This window comes from Puccinia triticina, chromosome 10A (assembly GCF_026914185.1).
Source record: "Puccinia triticina chromosome 10A, complete sequence".
Lineage (NCBI taxonomy): Eukaryota > Fungi > Basidiomycota > Pucciniomycetes > Pucciniales > Pucciniaceae > Puccinia > Puccinia triticina.
The window spans coordinates 5,769,277-5,789,477 of NC_070567.1; the positions used below are offsets into that span (position 1 = coordinate 5,769,277).

General features: G+C 50.8%; 3 protein-coding genes across 3 annotated transcripts; 1 reads left to right on the top strand and 2 right to left on the bottom strand.

The window, feature by feature from the left end:
- Positions 1 to 15,927: 15,927 nt before the first annotated feature.
- PtA15_10A591 (uncharacterized protein) lies at positions 15,928 to 17,124 on the bottom strand (the record flags this gene model as incomplete). Its single annotated transcript, XM_053160782.1, has 2 exons — positions 15,928 to 16,779; positions 16,864 to 17,124. 2 exons carry the CDS (start codon positions 17,122 to 17,124, stop codon positions 15,928 to 15,930), a joined length of 1,113 nt encoding a protein of 370 aa, XP_053024722.1.
- A 244-nt stretch (positions 17,125 to 17,368) lies between these two features.
- On the top strand, positions 17,369 to 18,224 carry PtA15_10A592 (uncharacterized protein; the record flags this gene model as incomplete). The annotated part of the gene is made up of 3 exons (XM_053160783.1): positions 17,369 to 17,488; positions 17,585 to 17,688; positions 18,113 to 18,224. 3 exons carry the CDS (start codon positions 17,369 to 17,371, stop codon positions 18,222 to 18,224), a joined length of 336 nt encoding a protein of 111 aa, XP_053024723.1.
- A 310-nt stretch (positions 18,225 to 18,534) lies between these two features.
- Positions 18,535 to 20,199, bottom strand: PtA15_10A593 (uncharacterized protein; the record flags this gene model as incomplete). The annotated part of the gene is made up of 4 exons (XM_053160784.1): positions 18,535 to 18,859; positions 18,930 to 19,057; positions 19,165 to 19,359; positions 19,480 to 20,199. The coding sequence occupies 4 exons, from the start codon at positions 20,197 to 20,199 to the stop codon at positions 18,535 to 18,537; spliced, it is 1,368 nt and encodes a 455-aa protein (XP_053024724.1).
- Between the last annotated feature and the right edge of the window lie 2 nt (positions 20,200 to 20,201).

The window sequence follows — 20,201 nt, forward strand, 5'->3', positions numbered from 1 at the left end:
GGTAATCCGACATTGGGTCTTGCGACTCAATGAAAGTTATGGTGCAGTCCCGACTCCCCAGGCCTCAAGATCTCTTCTCATCACATTTCCACCTTCAACTGGCTCCCCTATCTCTCCTTTTCCTTCTGTCCATTTTCCCATCTCCCTTCCTTCTCAGTTCCCCATGCCTCTTCAGCTTTCTTGGTCCTAACACAGCGCCTGATGTGGGTTTATTTCCTTGTTTGTTTCTGATTTCTTTCTCTTCTGTTTGTTCTGCCTGTCTTGAGTGTTTTCTGTTTTCTCTTTCCTCTTTTTATTTTCCTCCCTCTGGTTCTTTTCTTCCTGACTCATCACGCTGTGTTTTCCTTAATTTTCCCTTGTGTTGTTTCCTTTCTTCTTTTTTATCTTGTTTGTTGTGAGTGTGTGCGCGTGTAGCGCGCGGAGGATGTGATGAAATGTATGTGACATGTTGCCCGGAGTCCAAGTTCAGCTCGAACTTGGATGATGGGTGGCCATGGCATTCTGATCCCCGGAATACGGACCATCACTGAGCTTATAGATCCTATCTTCAGAGTTTCGGGCTCCGCCCGCCGATCATCCTTCATCAGAGTTTTCCGGATCTTTTTCCTTCCTCTTCCTTAAGATCACATCTCCCTTCCCCTCAAACAAAACAACCGCCGCCAAGGATCCAAACCCCCGGCGAACTTCTCAAAACCACCCAAAACCCAATAGCTATCCCTGATCCCCCCCATTTTCAGCGCTCATCACCACGGACCACCCAGCCACGAGGGCAGCCTAAACAGCACCCATCCCCTCACACGACTGCCTCCGCTTGTACGGACAGGAGTCTCTCATTTGGTCCCCCGAGCCGGGATCGAACCAGCGACCTCAAGATTTACAGTCTCGCTACTGTGGTTTTGAGGCCGTTTGGCGGTTATATCTTCTTTGTTTTTTCTTCTTGACACTATCATCCATCGAAATTCCTGAGAATCTTGGCTGAAACTATTCGGCTCTTCTCCCTCCGCCACTCTCAAGTACCGACCGCATCCGTCGCTCGCCACTCTTCTAGAGGACTAGCCCTTGTTTCATTGGATCAAGTAGTTTCAGGATCCGGCTTCTTTCTTTTTCTTGTTTTTTTTTTAGGTGTTCAGCAGCGGGGCATTAGGGGTATAAAAGTAAGTCCCCTCCACTTAGTAGCACCGCCGAAGCTTCTACATTGTCAAAGCATCATTGCCACTTCGTGAGCCGCCCCCGTTCGCCTGGCTGTTTCCAATTTCAGATCGCTTGCAATGGCCGACGCAGTGGGAGATCCTCGACCCGTCAAAATGAAGAAAATAAAACCGCAAGACGGTCTGAAGTTTGACGGCTCAAACGTTGAGCGGTTTCTAGACGACTACGAGCTAGCGGCCGAGCTAGACGAAGCCTCAGATTACGACAAGGCCCGTCAAGTCGTGCGTTTCGTCGAGAATGGCGAGACGAGAGCTGTTCTCAAGACTTTGGAGGGGCATAAGCCGCCCGACTGGTCCAAACTGAAGGCAGCCATGCTCGCCTATTGGGCGGACGTGGACACGGCAGTTTTCACAGAGCGCGACGTTGCAAATCTAGTTGATAAATGGACAAAGAAGGGCGGTGTCTCCTCTGTAGCGGATTATCATGACTTCCGCAAATCGTGGGACCCTATCCAGGCCTATTTAGTCTCGAAAAATCATGTCGAATCCGAGGAAGAGCTGAAAAAGCAGTTCTATCAGGCGTTTTCAGGGTCGCATTAGGGATCAACTGATCAAGGATAACACACTGGTGGTGACGGTCGATAACCGCGCCAGGCTCCCATCCTTCAAAACCCTCCGCAGCGCTGTAGATACTGTCATGAAGGGACAGATCTCCCTCTCCTTTGAGGATACGCGATCATCAGCTCCTGTAGCGGCTCCCTTTCAGGAGGCGAACGAAACTATGAAGAAGATGCTCTCCGATCAGCGGCCCTCGGCCGCTTCTTCGTCCCCCAAACCAGAAACATCAATGGAAGACCTCACTAAAATGTTTAAAGCATTCGAGCAGTTCATGAAGCAAGGAGGCGCGAAGACGAGCTCATCGACGGAAAGGGGGCCGATGTTTTTTTATTACTGCCATCGAGAGAATCACGGAACCCTCCGCTGCGCCGAACTACAGAAGGATCAGGAGGCGGGTCTAGTCGAGAAGAAGGGTAATAACTTCTTCCTGCCCAACGGGGCGCTCATTTCTTTCGATCGCACTCGCCCAATCCGCCACGTAGTGGCCTCCTTTCCATCCAATCAGGCGTCAAGTTCTCGGGCTCAGTCTCCTGGGCCTCGTCCGTCATCTCACTCGGCCTCCGTGGAGTTTAAGGCCAGCTGTGGGTCTTTGGAGCAATGGTACCCCCCTGCGGTTTCATCTCAATTGTTCTCGGGTGGGTACGACTCGGAAGCGGCAGGCAGGAAGAGACATGAGGAGTCGAGGCCTTACAAAGCTCCTTTGGCTCCGCCATCCCAGGCTAAACGGCCGCTTTGCAAGCCAGCAGCTGCTCCTAGCGGTCCCACGGAGCCTGATGTAGTGGACGAGCAGGAACTTTTTGAGCGGATTATGAAAGATCCCGATCCCCAGCCCTCTCCGCCGAAGGACTCTCCAGTCAGGCCAGTCACACCGCCTAAGGGTGCGGGAGCGCAGCCGAAGGTCCGCTTCGAGCGGGACGTCTCACGGGACCACCCAGACGCGGTGGAGGGTTTCGTCAAGAAGATCTTTGAGCTTCCAGTCACGACGACAGTAGCGGAAATCTGCTCAGTCTCTCCGGCGGTATCGGATGGCGTTAAAAAATGGGTCTCGCGGCGTCGCGTGGAGGTAGGCCCAGAAGAGTTGAAGGTGCATTCGGGCACTTTGGCGGAGGGTCGCGAGTTCAGAGAATCCTCGCCGGACCCCTGTCTATACTCCTGTCCATTAGGTTATCTAGCGTGTTTGGTCGGAGCAGGCGAGAATACGGCGTCTCCGTTGATCGACTCAGGCTCGCAGCTCAATATCATCTCAGACAGTCTGGCAAATCGTTTCAACCTCACACCGCGGGTCAATTTTAGCTCCGCGGTATATGGCATCAACAATCAGGCCTGCGAGTTGATTGGAGTCGCGGAGGACGTTCCGATCCGGGTAGGAAAGACCATTGTGGGCAACTGCCACTTCTGGATTACCCGCCAGGAGAGTCCCTTTATCCTAGGTCGGCCTTTCTTAATGGATTTTGAGGCAACCCTTTTGTTTTCCCCCACCGCGGGGGAGAGGATCATCCTTCCCGATTCCGAGGGTAGGAACATGGAGTTCTCACTCTGCCCGGTCGAGAAGGGTCGGTGGGAGCGGGAATTTCCGGCGCATGGTCGGAAGGCAGTCTTGACTCACTGTGGGCGCATTCTGGAGTTGCCCGAGGGGGCGGAGGACCCGTCTTTTTTATGAAGGGGGTTGGTCCACTAGCCGGCAGTTTTAATTTAGGGCCTCGCACTCTGTCAGCGGATTCAACTCGACCCCTAGAGTCCCACAGTGGTAGTTTCTTTTCAACTTGTTTTCAAACTCCGTCTTCCATTTCGTCCGCTCAAAACATCAAAGCTCAAAAACATCAGCAAAATCAAAACCCATCAAAAAAATTTGTTTCGTCGGTCTTTCAGTCTCCGTTTCCGTCTCTCTCAAAATCGCCTTCTCTCGACTTTTCAAGAAGGACCCTCCGGCCGCGCGCTGCTAGCGCGGGAGTGGATTTGCAGCATGGGCTTTCCGCGGGGGCACAAGGTACAAAAGTAAGTCCCCTCCATGGTATGCATCTCCGGGTAGATTCTACCGTCAAATCGAAAACATTACCATTGGCCACACTCGTGAGCGACTCGCCGGACCTTTGTTTGTTTCCCAGTCCAGGCAACTCCCTTCCTCTCTCGTCTTGTCTCCGCAACAAGACTAAACTAGCCCTCGACTCTCGTCTCCGCAATGAGAATAAACTAAATTCATCCCTCGACGGTCTCCGCGAAGAGAATAAACTATTCCCCCTCCGTGAAGAGGCTAAACTATTTACGTCTTGTGACGGCCTCCGCAATGAGGGTAAACTTCCGAGCCTCCGCGACGAGGATAAACTAAAGATCCTCTGCAATCAGGTGAAAATAGGTACTTACCGGCTGGAATGCAAGGGTGGCGTGTCGGAATTTGGTGTTTCGCGGAGGTTGGGAGACGTAGAAGTAAGTTCCTCCCATAGTTGCACCTCCGAGGGTCTCTCTGCACGTCGTAAAAACCCTACTCTAGCCACACTCGTGAGCCGCAAATCTCCTTTTGGTTTTTCGTTCTCAGAGAAGGCGGCGTTTGAAAATGGCGCGGAGCATCGGACTTGGCGTTTACTCAAGTATGGCCTCAATCACGGCGCTCAGTCAGCTCTTGTGGATGCGTGGAGGGAAGGCTCCTTTCTGTCCTTCGCCGCCAAATACAAGCCTGTGGCTCGGAAAGTCAAGCCGGTGAATCAACCCATGCCGCAAAACCTAAATCCTCCGCTTCAGCGCCCTCCTTTGTCTCGCGATCCGTACCAGAAACTGCCTCGCTCGTTGGCGGGACCTTTTGTTCCCAAAGGAAGAGTTACGGCGGAGCGGCTCTCTGTCGTCAATTTCGGGCCCGAGGGTTGGCTGTACCCGGACGAGCTGAACCTCATCAAGAATGTTCTTGCGGAGCGCAATATGGCCATCGCTTTCACTGAAGCGGAGCGAGGGTTGCTGAAGGAGTCTTACGGGCTCCCGTACATCATTCCGGTCATCGAGCACGAGCCTTGGCAGAAGCGCAAGATCCCCATCCCGGCCGCGAAGCTCAACGAGTATACCAAGCTGATTCAAGAGCGGGTCAAGACCGGCCTATATGAGCAATCGACATCTTCTTACTCAAGCCCGGTATTCTGTGTCCTCAAGAGCAACGACAAACTGCGCATCGTCCACGATCTTCAACCATTGAACAAGGTTACGGTTAAGGACGCCGGTGTTCCCCTGGCTATCGAAGAGTTTGTAGAGTCTTTTTCTGGTCGAGCATGCTACGGGCTTGGCGACATCATGGGCGGCTACGACGAGCGCGCGCTGGACCCTATTTCTCGCCCTCTCACGACCTTTGACACCCCTCTTGGCCGATTCCAGCTCACACGTCTCCCTCAAGGAGCCACCAACTCTGTTGCCGTCTACCAGGCGCAGATGTTGTGGATTTTGCAGGAAGAGATCCCCGATCACGCGGGAATCTTCATCGACGATGGGGGCATAAAAGGCCCCGCTTCTGACTACCACAACGAGTTGCTCTCTTGGCATCCCGGCATTCGTCGGTTCATTTGGGAATACGCTGAGACATTGGAGCGAATTCTGTTCCAAATCGAGGAGTCAGGCTTGACGGTGTCCGCATCAAAACTGGCCGCCTGTGTCCCCGCGCTGGAGATAGTTGGACATGTATTGTGTAAGGAGGGTCGGAGGATGGCGAAGAGTAAGGTCAATAAGATACTCTTGTGGCCGACTCCGAAAGACGCGACGGAGGTGCGCGGGTTCTTGGGGGTGGTAGTGTATGTCCGCCTTTTTATCCCGTCCTTATCCCAAATCTGTCTACCGCTTCGACGTCTGACGCGTAAAGACGCGGATTTTGTTTGGACTGCGGACTGCGAGGAGGCTTTTGAGACCTTGAAGACGATAGTGGGAAAGGATATTGTGTTGGCGAAGATCGACTACGGGCCGGAAGCAGGGCTGATTAAGCTTGCCGTGGATTCGAGTTCTCATGCTGCGGGAGCCGTGCTCACACAGGCGGATTTGGAGGGCCGAGATCGGCCTGCCCTGTATGAATCTCTTCTATTTTAGGACGTGGAGTCTCGCTATTCCCAACCCAAGCTGGAGCTCTGCGGGGTGGCTAGGATACTAAAAAAGCTACAGACGGTCCTGTGGGGTCAGCACTTCGAGCTCCAGGTCGATGCGCAGTCACTCATTCAAATGATTAACGCGCCGAGTTTGCCAAACGCGCCCATGACCCGTTGGGTCGCCTTCATCCAGCTATTTTCCTTCTACATCGTCCATCGGCCCGGCAAGGCGTTCACATTGCCCGATAGTCTTTCTAGGCGCCCTCAAGGGGATGCTGACTCCGATCCACCTCTTTCTGACTTTGACGAAGACACGCCGCACGTTCGACCTCTGCAAGCATACTCAGTCGGCTCCGACCAGTCTTATGACGGGTATCAGGAGGGTTTCTGGCGGAAGCTTGAACAGTATCTCATGACGTTGGTTCGCCCGCCTGGCTTGAGCGCTAAGGAGTTCCAGGCGCTCAAGCGCAAATCCTCAGGTTTTTTTGTGCAGGCAAAACGGCTCATGAAACAATCCAGTCCGCTACCTCAGATTGTTGTTACCTTGTCTAGCAAGCAAGAGGAGATTTTGGAGAAGCTACACGAGGATCTTGGCCACCGTGGCGTCGCAGAGACCTATCATTGGATTGCGGATCGATTTTGGTGGCCGGCACTTAAGCAGGCAGTCGCGCGTTGGTGTCAAAGCTGCGAAGCCTGTCAGAAGAGAGACGTACGGCGGCCTCTGGAGCCGCGCTATCCGACTGGAGAAGAAACGGTGTTCGGACGAGTATCGATGGACGCCGTCCACATCAAAGCGGGAGGTGCCAAGTACTTGATCGTCGCTCAAGACGACTTTTCCGGTTGGGTGGAGGCGAAGTTTCTCAATAATCTCACCTCCGAGGCGGTCGCAACTTTCCTCCAGGAAAACTGGACTATGCGCTACGGTTTGGCGCGCTCTTACTCAACGGATGGTGGCTCCGAATTCGGCGGAGCCCTAGCGGATATGCTGCGGTCATTGCCGGGTCAGCATCGAGTCTCTACGCCCTACTACCCCGAAGGACAGGGTATGGTTGAGCGGGGACACGGCCCTCTTAAAGCGGCGTTAGTCAAGCTGGCGGGCGAGTCGGGCAAGAACTGCCGGAAGTTCCTGCCTTTGGTCTTGTTTGCCTATCGTATTTCAACTAAGCGCACGACGGGTTATTCCCCGTATGAGCTTGTCTTTGGGCAGCGTGCGGCCCTGCCAATCGATTTGGACATTGAATCCTACCTCGGCGTCGACTGGGAAGAAGTCCGCGACACGACGGATCTCTTGGTAGCACGGTCCAAGCAGCTTGAGAGGAGCGAAGATTCTCGGCGTCTCGCGTACGAGAGGATGATGAATTCGCGTGAAGAGTCCGTTCGATACTGGCAAGAGAAGAACTTCGGGAAATTTCGGCATCCGCTCCAGTCTGGCGACCTTGTCCTCGCCTACAACCGATCTCTAGAAGTGCAATGGGGGCAGCTTTTCGCCCACAAGTGGAACGGCCCCTACCAAATTGTCAAGCAGGTTCAATGGGGTTCTTACGTCCTCGCGGAGCTTGATGGGACGGAGCTCAAACGCCGTTTTGCGGCGGATCAGGTCAAGCGGTACTTTCCGCGTGGGGGCATTACTGACCAAAAGTAAGTCCCCCTCCTTAGTATGCACCTCGGGCTCTACTGCCACCTTCGTCGTAAGCTCTACTCCAGCCACTGTCGTGAGCCGCCCGCGGGGACCCCTCCTCTTTCCGCTTTCTTTAGGTTTTCCCTCTCTCTCTTGGCCGCGAATCCGTCGAAGGAGTCTGGGGACAGACTCCAAGTGGTGGGTGGATGTGGTGGCCCCTCTCGTGGCCAGCTATTCAGGAGCATCACCGCCGCCAGCAGGATCATCAAGACTCAAGTTTATTTTCACTTCCCAAGACTCAATTTCCACGCTGGGGTGGACAGAAATCCGTCATTGGGTCCCGCGACTCAATGAAAGTTGATTAGGTAATCCGTCATTGGGTCCCGCGACTCAATGAAGGTTGATTAGGTAATCCGTCATTGGGTCCCGCGACTCAATGAAAGTTGATTAGGTAATCCGTCATTGGGTCCCGCGACTCAATGAAAGTTGATTAGGTAATCCGTCATTGGGTCCCGCGACTCAATGAAAGTTGATTAGGTAATCCGACATTGGGTCTTGCGACTCAATGAAAGTTATGGTGCAGTCCCGACTCCCCAGGCCTCAAGATCTCTTCTCATCACATTTCCACCTTCAACTGGCTCCCCTATCTCTCCTTTTCCTTCTGTCCATTTTCCCATCTCCCTTCCTTCTCAGTTCCCCATGCCTCTTCAGCTTTCTTGGTCCTAACACAGCGCCTGATGTGGGTTTATTTCCTTGTTTGTTTCTGATTTCTTTCTCTTCTGTTTGTTCTGCCTGTCTTGAGTGTTTTCTGTTTTCTCTTTCCTCTTTTTATTTTCCTCCCTCTGGTTCTTTTCTTCCTGACTCATCACGCTGTGTTTTCCTTAATTTTCCCTTGTGTTGTTTCCTTTCTTCTTTTTTATCTTGTTTGTTGTGAGTGTGTGCGCGTGTAGCGCGCGGAGGATGTGATGAAATGTATGTGACATGTCGCCCGGAGTCCAAGTTCAGCTCGAACTTGGATGATGGGTGGCCATGGCATTCTGATCCCCGGAATACGGACCATCACTGAGCTTATAGATCCTATCTTCAGAGTTTCAACTTACGGGCTCCGCCCGCCGATCATCCTTCATCAGAGTTTTCCGGATCTTTTTCCTTCCTCTTCCTTAAGATCACATCTCCCTTCCCCTCAAACAAAACAACCGCCGCCGAGGATCCAAACCCCCGGCGAACTTCTCAAAACCACCCAAAACCCAATAGCTATCCCTGATCCCCCCCATTTTCAGCGCTCATCACCACGGACCACCCAGCCACGAGGGCAGCCTAAACAGCACCCATCCCCTCACACGACTGCCTCCGCTTGTACGGACAGGAGTCTCTCAGCGGACCTCGCGAACTCACAGGAAGATTCACAGAGGTATCACAGACCGACACCGAGCACCCTACATAGTCCCTCCAGCCCCGCCTCTCCTAGCTCGGCAGGGAAGTACTGAGACTTCCCCCGAGCTAGGTGAGTGACCTTCCTGTCCCCTTCACTTCCATCTCCCCCTTCTCTTTCTTCTCTTCCCCAAAAAGTTGTATATAGGCAGGGAAGTACTGAGACTTCCCCCGAGCTAGCTCCCTTCTTCCCCTGCAATACAAACAGAGGTTCTAGAAGCTGCCCCGTGCCCTCGTGCCCTCGTCCTCGTCCTCGCAACCTTGTCCTCGCCCCTCGTCCCTCGTCAGTGAAGCTCTCAATTGTCGAGAGCTTACACTTTTTTTTTCTCGAACCTCAACCACGCCCGCCTCGCCGGGACTTCATGTCCACAAGATGCACGACCTCTTCAAATCAACTGCTTCCCCTGACGGATACCGAGGCAATTATACGAGCCGCCAACAAAGCCAAGAGAGCAGCCGCAGTCGCAGAAAAACAACGCCAGGCGACTCTGCCCATCGACTTTCCACCCGCTCCATCACCAAGCCCGCCCCAAACCACGCTCTCGACCTCGCAACCAGCTACAACAGCCACCCAAGCCCTGACCCCTAACCCCCTGGAAGTACACTCCTGCCCGCCTTCTTTATCAACCTCCCTGACACTCCCACAAGCGATCAGATTCCCAAGCAGCCCGACGACTTCTTTCTTCTCGGTTGACAGTAACGTAGGGCCGATCATCCGAGCGTGGTCCCCCATTGAGCCGACTACGATCAAGCCGCCCCCACCGCCGACAAAACCTTTTAACCCGCTACTATCCACACCACCAGCTCTCCCCCCACCTTCCCAACCTCAACCAAAACCGACCACATCTCCAAACGCCACTTTCCCAGGCCCCCGTCCAAGTGCCATGTCCCATAAAGAACGACCGGGCACAGGCAACGAGCCACCGACTGACGTCTCACAAACATCAACCTCCGGCCCAGGTCCCCCAACAGACCATTCCTTTGCCGCACAGCTACAAAGTGCCATGCTGGCACTCCAACAAGCTAATCTCGACGCGCAACGAGCCGCTGATGCCAGAGCGCTGGCTGCGCAAGAAGCTGCCGAAGAACGCGCAAAGGCAGACGCAGATCACTTCCGGTTGGCCCAAGAAGCCGCAGAGGAACAAGCAAGGGCCAATGAGGAGAGACTTGCTTGGTTCCAGGAGGCTCTAATCCGCGCGACTTCCAACCAGACAGCCCCACCGCGCCCGACGACCCCATCGGATGGCCACATCGACCTCCGACGTTTCCGCACATCCGATGGACCCACGTACACAGGCCCTTACCAAGAAACCGAGCCGTTCCTAGCGTGGATTCAGGGCTTGGAGATCTTCTTCAACACCAAGAAGGTGGTTGCCACCGATGACAAGATCAGGATCGCCGGTACTCTCATCAAAGAGACCAACCTCCTATTGGTCTACTCCAACGAAGCAAAAAAGTTCCTGCAAAAATCCTGGCACGAATTCAAAGAGGCCTTATTCAACGCAGTGCTCCCGGTACGTTGGCGCCAGGGCCTTAAGGAAAAGATTCAATCTCTCAAGATGGAAGCCTCTGAGACCTTCGCACAATACGAGACGCGAGCTTGAACGTTACAACGCATGATAAATTACGATTCCAAACCTCTACTGATTTCAGATCTGAGTCTCGCCAAATGGCTATCTGGTGGGCTACCCAACGAGATACGAGCCGACATCCTAAAGTTTGAAATCCTTGAGGTTACACCATTCGACTACGGCCGCTTTGCAAAACAAGTCCGAATCTTCTTCAATGCTCTTCCAGTCCAAACGCTACCAGGCCGAACTAAGGGCCAACCAATAACGACAAGCACGAATACCGCCGCTATACCTGAGACTAGAGCTGCTGGAACCATATCAGACGAGCTACGCTGGCGCATTCACTCGTACCTAGACTCAATCGGCCGCTGCCACTGGTGCAGAGGGCACTGTGGCTTGCCGAATGGGACATGCCAAAACAACCGAGCCCGAGGGAAGGTCAAGTTTCCCCCATCGTTTGTAACGCCCCCAAAGCCACCAAACTATATTCCCCCACTACCGTTGTGGTAGACGGAAAAGTGGAAAAATAAAAAAAGTTTTTTTTCTATGCCACATAATTACTCATACTAGGCCTCAAGATACCATCAAATGGACCCCAGAAATGGATTCTACGGCCAATTTTACCCCTAGTCACAACTGGAAGCATCACTGGAGCCCCTCTGGATTGGAACCCACACGCCCTTGGACAATGGACACCCATCACACGTTCAGCATACCCAGTCACCAGCCTGTCACAAGCCTCAAGTCAAGGATCACAGTACTATGCTTATACACATCACAGGATACAAGCATACATCTCCCCATCAGACTATAGTCATCACATAGTATCAAGTACTCTTCTATTTCCATATTATGATGTCATCCCGCACTGATCCTGCAGTTCAGACGTCATTTATGCACCCCCTGCATCCACCTGTCAACTAATGCAGCCTAGTTTCACTTTACGCAGCCTTTATGCAGCCCTACTGCATGCTTATGACATCATTTATGTACCCCTGACACATTATGACATCATTTGTATCTACTCTCACCAGCTAAAATCCCTCACACTGTTGTCCAGATCAGCTGAAACCCTAACCCGCAAGCCCTCTGGGGCTCCACTTCTGTCTATATAAGGAGCTCTCTCCTCCCCAGTTGTCAGGTCCTCAGTTCATCACTCACCAATCACAGTCACCCCCAATATTCACCCTTACCAATTATAACCAACCCTTATATAAAATCATCAGCTCTATACCTTGTCAATCAAACAACTCATCTTGAGCCAACCTACCCTATCACTTGAATAAAACTTGCCAAGCATAGCTTGGTGGGTCTTGTTGACTGATAGCATAGAAGGGCAGAGTTTGCACCTCCATCATCCCCTTCTCCATTCAGCAAAAAGGTTCTCAGGAACACTTTTGAGTCTTACACCGTGGAGCTCCGCAAAAGGCCCAGACCCCCGTCCCACTAATACCACGGCCGGTCGAACAACCTCCCGACCAGCGGGACTAGCCGGCGTCTCAGACAAGCCAAGCGACTTGTACTCCAGCATGACAACCACAACGACGGCAGCCATTCAGCAGTTGGACGACATGGTCGCTCAAGGTTACGATGACGATGAGGAAATGATTACAGAAGAGACCAAAGCTGCCGCAATTCAAACTTTCGAAGCATCCGAGGCGTTCGACGGGCGACTCAATGAGCTAATCTCAAATTCAATTTTGGGTCCAATTGAAAGGTATGTTCACAACCCCCCTAAAAGCTCAAAGATCCTACATCTGTTGCATAAAGGACGTGGCTTACGAGGCCGCATCCTTACAGTGAAGACGCCGAGACCAACAGCTACACGTCCGAATAACCGCTATCGCCAGACAGAACCCCGCCCTCCAGCCACCAGACCATCATTTCCTCCCCTGATCGCCGCCCACACCCCTTCCCATTTCCCCATTTTCTTTTCTTTCAACCTCTTTCCTACGACCTTTGACACTTCCGCCAACACTCCGCAACATCAACACAACCAGACACCCACAATAACATACACCAACCGAGGCCACACGACCAACCCACAGACCCGGCAGCGACACCCAAGGCGTGAACCAGCGCTTCGATCGACGACCAGACAACTCACTCCAACATCCAGGCCCGAATACCGTTATGATGGAACACCAACCCCCACGCTCCCTCCGACGACGCCCCCCTTAGTCATTTTTTATAGGTGGGGGGAATGTGAGCCGCGGACCTCGCGAACTCACAGGAAGATTCACAGAGGTATCACAGACCGACACCGAGCACCCTACATAGTCCCTCCAGCCCCGCCTCTCCTAGCTCGGCAGGGAAGTACTGAGACTTCCCCCGAGCTAGGTGAGTGACCTTCCTGTCCCCTTCACTTCCATCTCCCCCTTCTCTTTCTTCTCTTCCCCAAAAAGTTGTATATAGGCAGGGAAGTACTGAGACTTCCCCCGAGCTAGCTCCCTTCTTCCCCTGCAATACAAACAGAGGTTCTAGAAGCTGCCCCGTGCCCTCGTGCCCTCGTCCTCGTCCTCGCAACCTTGTCCTCGCCCCTTGTCCCTTGTCAGTGAAGCTCTCAATTGTCGAGAGCTTACAATTACATGACCTGAGTATTGTGTTTGTGTGTGTGAAACTGGCTGATGATGTCTTGAAAGGGTTTTAACTTGTGATCCAGGGGGGTTTAAGGTGTTTTGTCCGTGGTTTCCTGTGTAGTTTTGGCCGTAGAATCCAGTGGTGCCGCCATATTGGTTGATTTGAGAGTGTTCATATGAGAAAAAAGGAAATTTTTAAATGGGCTTAGATGGGCAACCATAAAGCATTCCACATTTTAATGTAAGATATTGCACTGAGAGAGGTTCAAGCAAGAAGGAAATGAGGAGGACATTTTCATCAAGAAGCAAACTTGGAGCCAAGAAGGCAGAGAAAAAGGTAGATATATGAGAGAAACCAAATCACAATCACAATTATCGACATGCAGCTTAGTTACGTAACAACCCCTAGAATCAAGCCAAGACTTTGGAGAGCCATTTGATTGAGATTGGTCAACCAAAATTTATTGATTGACTTCTTTCTGGCTGAGGCGACTTTCTTGAAGGGCTTTTTATTCTCCTGAGGCAAGAGATGGTCAGTGATGACTTGTTGGATGGGTGGAGCAGAATCAATTTCCTACCTAGGAGCGGATCAGTTGAATCAAGCGGAGCAGGATAGATTGTTGCCATGATGGCTTAAGGGAGGCAGGCAGAGTGTTGAGGTAGAAAGGCTTTTTATTTATTGATGGAGAACTGGGGAGTAATCAGTGGATGGATGGGGAAGCAGGGGTAGATGGCAAACCGGTGGGTGGATTGGTGTCAATTTGGAAACATCCAGAAGCACCGCTTCATGACTTGAATATCCGCAGGAAGGCACATCCTGCATCATGGAAAATCCCATGCGGGTGAATTCTCTTTACTTTGTGAGACAAAAATGCAGTGCAAAACTGCTTGTATGATATTTTGATGGAATCAAAATTTCTAAAACAGTGCAGATCCGTCCAAGCATTTGTGAAAACAAAATATAATATACATGAATGAATTTTTAAGCTCTTCACCTGATCAAGATACCATCAAGGGATTTTTTGATTGATTTTTGAAAACAGTGGCAAGCCTCAAGACCACCCTCTTCTTGGGTGGTGCCTGGCCCCGCAGGTCCAAGCGGAGAAATTTGCTTTTCTCTTTATTCTCCTTTTCTTTTTTGTTTGAGTGACTCTCTTCAAAAACAGATTCCATAGAAAGACAGACGGGATGCATTTGCATCCATTGATGCTTGGAACTTCATATGTAGCTCGCAAAACGAGCGAGCTACATCCTCTCAAAGTTGAACCAGATTTCCGCCCGATGCTCTCAGGCGAGCACCCCCACATAAGTTCAAAGTCCTAACTTAACTAAGTCCCTCTCTATGTGGAGGAGGGACACTGTCCCTCAGGGACCCTCCAAAGGAGGGACTTATGCACTATGTGAACCTTGTGGCCTGAGAGAATTTCAACAATGCTGTTTTTTGATGTTTTGTAGCAACACCAATTCTCATTAGGGGGGTTCACAATTGAAATTTACAAAAATTTGGAGCTAAATTTAAGGCCCTTCTGAACAAAATTTTAAAAATTTGGTAAAATGCACAGCAGCATGTGATACTGGTCAATCTGTCCAATTGATCAATTGTTTAAAAAAATGTTTGTAAACACCTTAAAATGTGTCCTAGCTTTTGTGAATTTCAATTGTGAACCCCCCTATTGGGTGATTAGGTGTTGGGGGAACAAAAGATGCAGAAGACCATGGAGAATCTTCCTACATATTTTTCAAATTTTTTGAAGCCTTGAGTGGCACTCAAATTACTTTTTTATGACCACCATCATGTCTACTTCATCCTTCATTACACATCTTGCCCTGTACAGGATCCAAAACTAATGATATTACAAAGGGTATTGCAGATCAAAGAAAAGGGATGGGGGGAGATGGAAATAGTACATAGATGGGGACAGCTTGGGTGGTCTCAGAAATGAAAACTAGAAGGAATTTGGTCCAGAGACCCATGTGCTACATATGTTGCTTATAAAAAAGTGCCCACCAAAAGTTGAAATCCTCCCAGGCCCCGGGGTTGAAATAGTGCGTAAGTCTTCGCACCCCCGAGGAGGGAAATTAGCCAAGTTAGGTCTAAGTCCCTCCCTGTTGTTGGCGGCACTCTGCTCCCCACTCAGCCCCGCAGAGGAGGGACTTTGTTAAGTTAGCCCCCGCTAGCCAGGGACTTGTGAGGCTTCCTCCTCGGCGGTCTCCTTCTCCAGCAAGCACAAGCAGCTCCCATACACATGTATAAGGGGGAAGATGGAGAGCTCAAAATGGGGCAAATTTGCCTTCACTCTACTTACTTGACCCCTTTAGTGGGAGGGTATAGACAACTTGCAAGTTGTGTACTGTTGATGTTGTAATTTCATTTCTTTCTGAGTCGGACACATCCTGGCAAAAATACATTGCAAGTATTTTAAATACCATACTTTTTGCAGTGTTGGTTTCATTTCACAGACATGTCATTGGGAAATTTATGAATTGGGGCTTATGAAGTGCACCATTCTTAGCTGGGCAGGAGGCCCATTTGAATGAGAAATGCTTCTTATACATACATGTCATAGCTTCCAATGACACTGAGCTCTGCAGAGTGGGCTAATGATAGGGTAACATATGTTGCCAGTGGAAGACTTCCCTTTGGTTCTATAGCTCCCTACAGAATCACAAGAAGTCCTCCAGCAAAGCCATCCTTAAGCTTGAACCAGCGTCCTTTATCTCTATTTTTGCTTGCCTGTTTGCTTGCATCTGTGCAAGTGACTCGAGAAAGCCATGATGGTGTATGTGGTTAAGACGACTAGTTGGCATACTATACAGAGGAGTGATAAATCATGTCTACAAGCAGTAAGAGAAACTCAAGGATTGCGAAGCTGTTCTGAAGGGGGTTGGTAGATATATCATGACATGCATCAATTAGTAGAATTTTTTACGGTTGAGGAGGACGCCCTTGAGGGCCCTGATCTGATTTTTGAATTCCATGAGGGCTATGAAGTAGGGGTCTTCGTCGACGTTCTTGATGGGCGGAGCATCAGGGTAGCGGGCGGCGTTGAAGGATGTGGCCCAATAGTTGAGCCCAAAGGCCCGATGGGGGTGGGAAGAGGCCGAGATTTTCTGGTGGATCCTCGTGGTCAACTGGGTTTCATCGGCCAGCTCGCCGCTCATCGCTTTCAGACTCGTCTTCAGACTCTCCATCCCTTCCAGACTCAACTGCATCCCTGCACTTGATTCATTTCTCTGCCCATCATCCGATTCTTCGGTCTGGATTCGTCCACGATTCTCTGATCTCTTGCGGAGGCCCTTGGCGATCTTTCCCAGGTAGTCAATAATAGGCTGGTTGAATTCTTCTCGAGTTGCTGATTGTCTCTGATCTTCATTGATCTCATTTTGATGTTCATTCTCATCGAGGATAGATGATGACGGTGATGGTGATGATGACGAGGGGATAATAGTGACGGTGGAATCGAACTGAATGTTCTTTGGAACCTGGATTTTATCATCCGCTGTAGTCGAGGCTTCAGAAGGTTCGATCTGATTACTAGATTTTCCTGCTTCTTCCAGTTCATCCCCGGTCTGTGTACCGCTGGAGGTAGGAAAGATTTGCCTGTTTTTGCCAGAGAGTATTGCGACGGCGGAGTTGTACAGTTTGGGGTTCGATTGCACTAAGCTCTTCAAGCTTTCTTGCAGTTTGTCGTACGATTTGAGAGTTGAGCGCCTCAAGGATACCAAGATTTCTGTCCGGATCTTCAGCTTCGGAAAGATGTACTTCTGATGGGGTCAAGAGGGTCAAGATGGATGAGCGGGGTGGGAAAGATATAATGCCCTTAGTGGTTGATGCATCGGATACGCAACTTGATAGAGCCAAACGATCAGGCCAGCGAGCGTTCCACCGAAGAAGATGAGGTTGGAGAGCGAGAATAAGAACCTGATCAGGGTTTTATTTGATTGGGTCGGATGGTTCGTCGTGGTGATGATCGATGGATAACTCTGGAGGGCTGTCTTTGGGGGTAGTTCGGGCGGTGGTGACTGTGAGACTGGCTGAGCCTCGTCGGATTGATTACCAGCGGATGGTTCCGACGGTTTCGAGTCTTGCCCTTCGATCTCCTTCGCCATCCTAGTCAAGTTCGTGCTTGTTGGCCTAAAGGTGGCCTTCGTTCAAATCGGGACTCCCCGAGCTCGAAAAAAACGACAATTTATCAAGTCCCAGGTAAGGTGGTTGCTGAGCGGTCGACAAGGTTCCCTGCACTTCCCTGCACCTGTCACAGGAACTGAGCCCGCGCACCGGTCAAGGAGCTCACACACCTTGAAACAGTCACAATGCGCCGTGCTCTCCAAGACGCGGACTAACCTTACGCGGATGGATTTCGAAATGGATGAAGACGAACTCGCAGTCGGCCAAGGACATCAAAGTCATTACGCTGAGGACCATAGCCACTTCGACAGCCAGAGACTCAAATCGATTGCCGAAATATCAGAGGTAACGTGCCATCTAACTTCTTAACTTTTCGGCTCGATCAATCTTGTGATTTTAATAGCCAGGTCGTCTCGCGTCCTTGGATAATTACATTTCAAGTCTATCGGAAAGCTATACACCAACTTGAATGCCCTCAATCGGAACATTGGAAGTGTCAACTTGGTCGGACGGCAGTTTGAGAACGTGTATCACTTGTGGTCAAAGTTAAGCAGCAAACTTTGAGATTTCATTAGCACTGTTCAAGTAAGAAATCTATGACCATGTGAGAGATATACATCAGCATACTTTCCCAGCCAAATTGGCTGGCACAATGGGATAAACTTTATTTCAATCTTGCTGATGTTTAGCTTACGTGAAGAGTGCTATTATTTCTTTCTGGCACTTTCCCTTCTCTCGTCCAGACGTAAAAGCTAGGTTCCGATACTTTGTAGAAAAGATGTATGTAGTTGAACAAGAAAACCGCATTCGTCCTGCTAATCAATAATATGAGACTATCCAACCTTCGTATGTATCAGACGTGAGCTGAACGAGGCGTATAAACCTATATATCAGCCTTAGATAATCTTCTAGACGTCTGCACAGCGGCCGACAGGAATTGATTTATTGACAAGCTTTTCAACTCTTCAGATTTGAAGAGGTGATTCGCGTACCCTCAGCCTCGGTCACTTCCACGAGCGATGCAACCAGCCCAGCCCAAAATGTTCAGACTGAGAGCACTACTGGAGGCGCCCTCGCTTAAGAACAACCTCCCAAGTAACTATGTTGAAGCCCCAGACTCACACACAGGAAAGGTTTCACAGAGCCGATGTGTTAGTTCGCAGAACTTACCTGGTTGTCACCTCCAATTCATTACATCGATGAGAGAAAACACAAAGAACAACAAACTTCGGCGGAAAAAAAATCACAGGCAGAAAACGCTCCCAAGTACACGATTGCTGAGCTATCTGAACAACATAGATGACCGCTCTCCTTTAATCAAGTTTCGTCAAACACGATTGGGCAGAGAGGGTCGAGTGGTTCATGTTCGATTCAAAATCACACCCAGAAGTTTACTGCTTCCAGGACGGGTCTGGGACGCCTTCATAAATGAAGCGATCCAAGATGGTGGCGAGATTGGAAATTGACTCGAGCTTCCATCCTGCACTGTTGAAGATGTTCGCAAAGTCTTGTTTGCTTCGCTCCTCCCCATTGAAGACGGTCATCATGGACAGGCAGTAAGTGTGAGACAAGAACGCTGCCATTCCGCCGTTGGTAAGAATGGGTGAATTTGGGTCGAGCAACGGGGGCTCGACGCCGGTCTCCGCAATTAGCAGCCGGCTCGTCGGCTTCGCGGCTCTCCGCAAATGGGTCAAAATTTCCACACAGGCCTTGGCGCTGAAAGATTTCAGTCATTAATCAGTTTTGACTCGAACATTATCTAGACAGTTTGGCATGTCCCACTCACGGCCAATCATGCAGGATGTGACGCAGAAAGTATGCATCTACTGTCTGGACACGGTGAGTCGGTTGATCATTGAGGAAATCAACTTCTTCAAATTCTAGATTGGCTGTGGAGCCTATCTTCTGGTAGTTCTAGATTTTAATAAATAGGAGATGGGCCCATGTGGTTAGGTGGTGTGATCAATCGCACGAGTTCAGATGTGCTGAGCGTATTAAAAGACGGAATCTATGTAGCTTACTTCTCTTCCATGTTGCGCTACCTCTGCGCGGTCTTGGACAACTATCTTCCATCCCGGAAGGTACTTTGCGATAGCATAGGCAGGCCCACCAATTCCACCCCCCACATCGACCATGATCCCATTCTCCCCGAGTTTCTTCCAATCGTAACCTTTATAATGTCCATCTCCAGTACCGCAAGACCTAGACAACTCGATCTAACACCCAAGTTATGTCGGGTAACGGTAGCGTCAATGTCAGTCCCAGATCCGGAAAATGCACGAATCGCACAACATCCAAGATCAAACCTCAAGTCGGCCGATGAGAATTTGACTCACCATAGTTTTCCCAAATCTTTCCGCACGATAACCACCTTTGGATCTCGCTAAGAATTCAAAGAAATCACAACCGGGCTCGTAATATTTTTGGAATGCACTCTTAGTATGGTCCCAGCTAAGAGCTCGGCCGCCATCTTTGTCGAGCAAGACCTCGGGAAGCTCAACAAGAGCCGGCAAAGCAATTTCTTCCCTGAGATGGCCGAGGGCGTTCCAGATTGTGTTCGGTGAGTCGCTCCGCAGAGGAAAAGAGCAGCGGTTGTTCGCCCAACGGTCTGGCGTCAGCTCGCAGAAAACGTTGCGAATGGCCAGGAAGCGCAGGATGTGGGAAAGCTTGCGGGGATCCATGCCAGCCTTCTCGGCAAGCACCGCGACGTGTACGCCTCCCTTACTGGAATCCGGGTCAATCGAGTGAATCAGGTCTGCGATACGGGCCCGCACGACGGTGTCCAGCGCGGCCGTCTGATGGAAAGAGTAATGGAGCTCTTGGACGTGTAGCCCCACCGGCATCAGGGTGGCCAGTAACTGGTGCGTGGCCGCCTTCAAAGTCCTCAAAGCCGCCCGTCTTTGAGGAGTCGGTTCTAGGTCGTCCTCAGCCGCCACCGTGGGCAGGTTGATATTGGTCGTCCTACCACCCGGTATCTGTTCCGCCGTATCGGCTTCAATGTCTTTGACCGCTTGAAGAATGAGCTCGGCGAGCTGCTGTGCTTCTGAGATTGGCATCG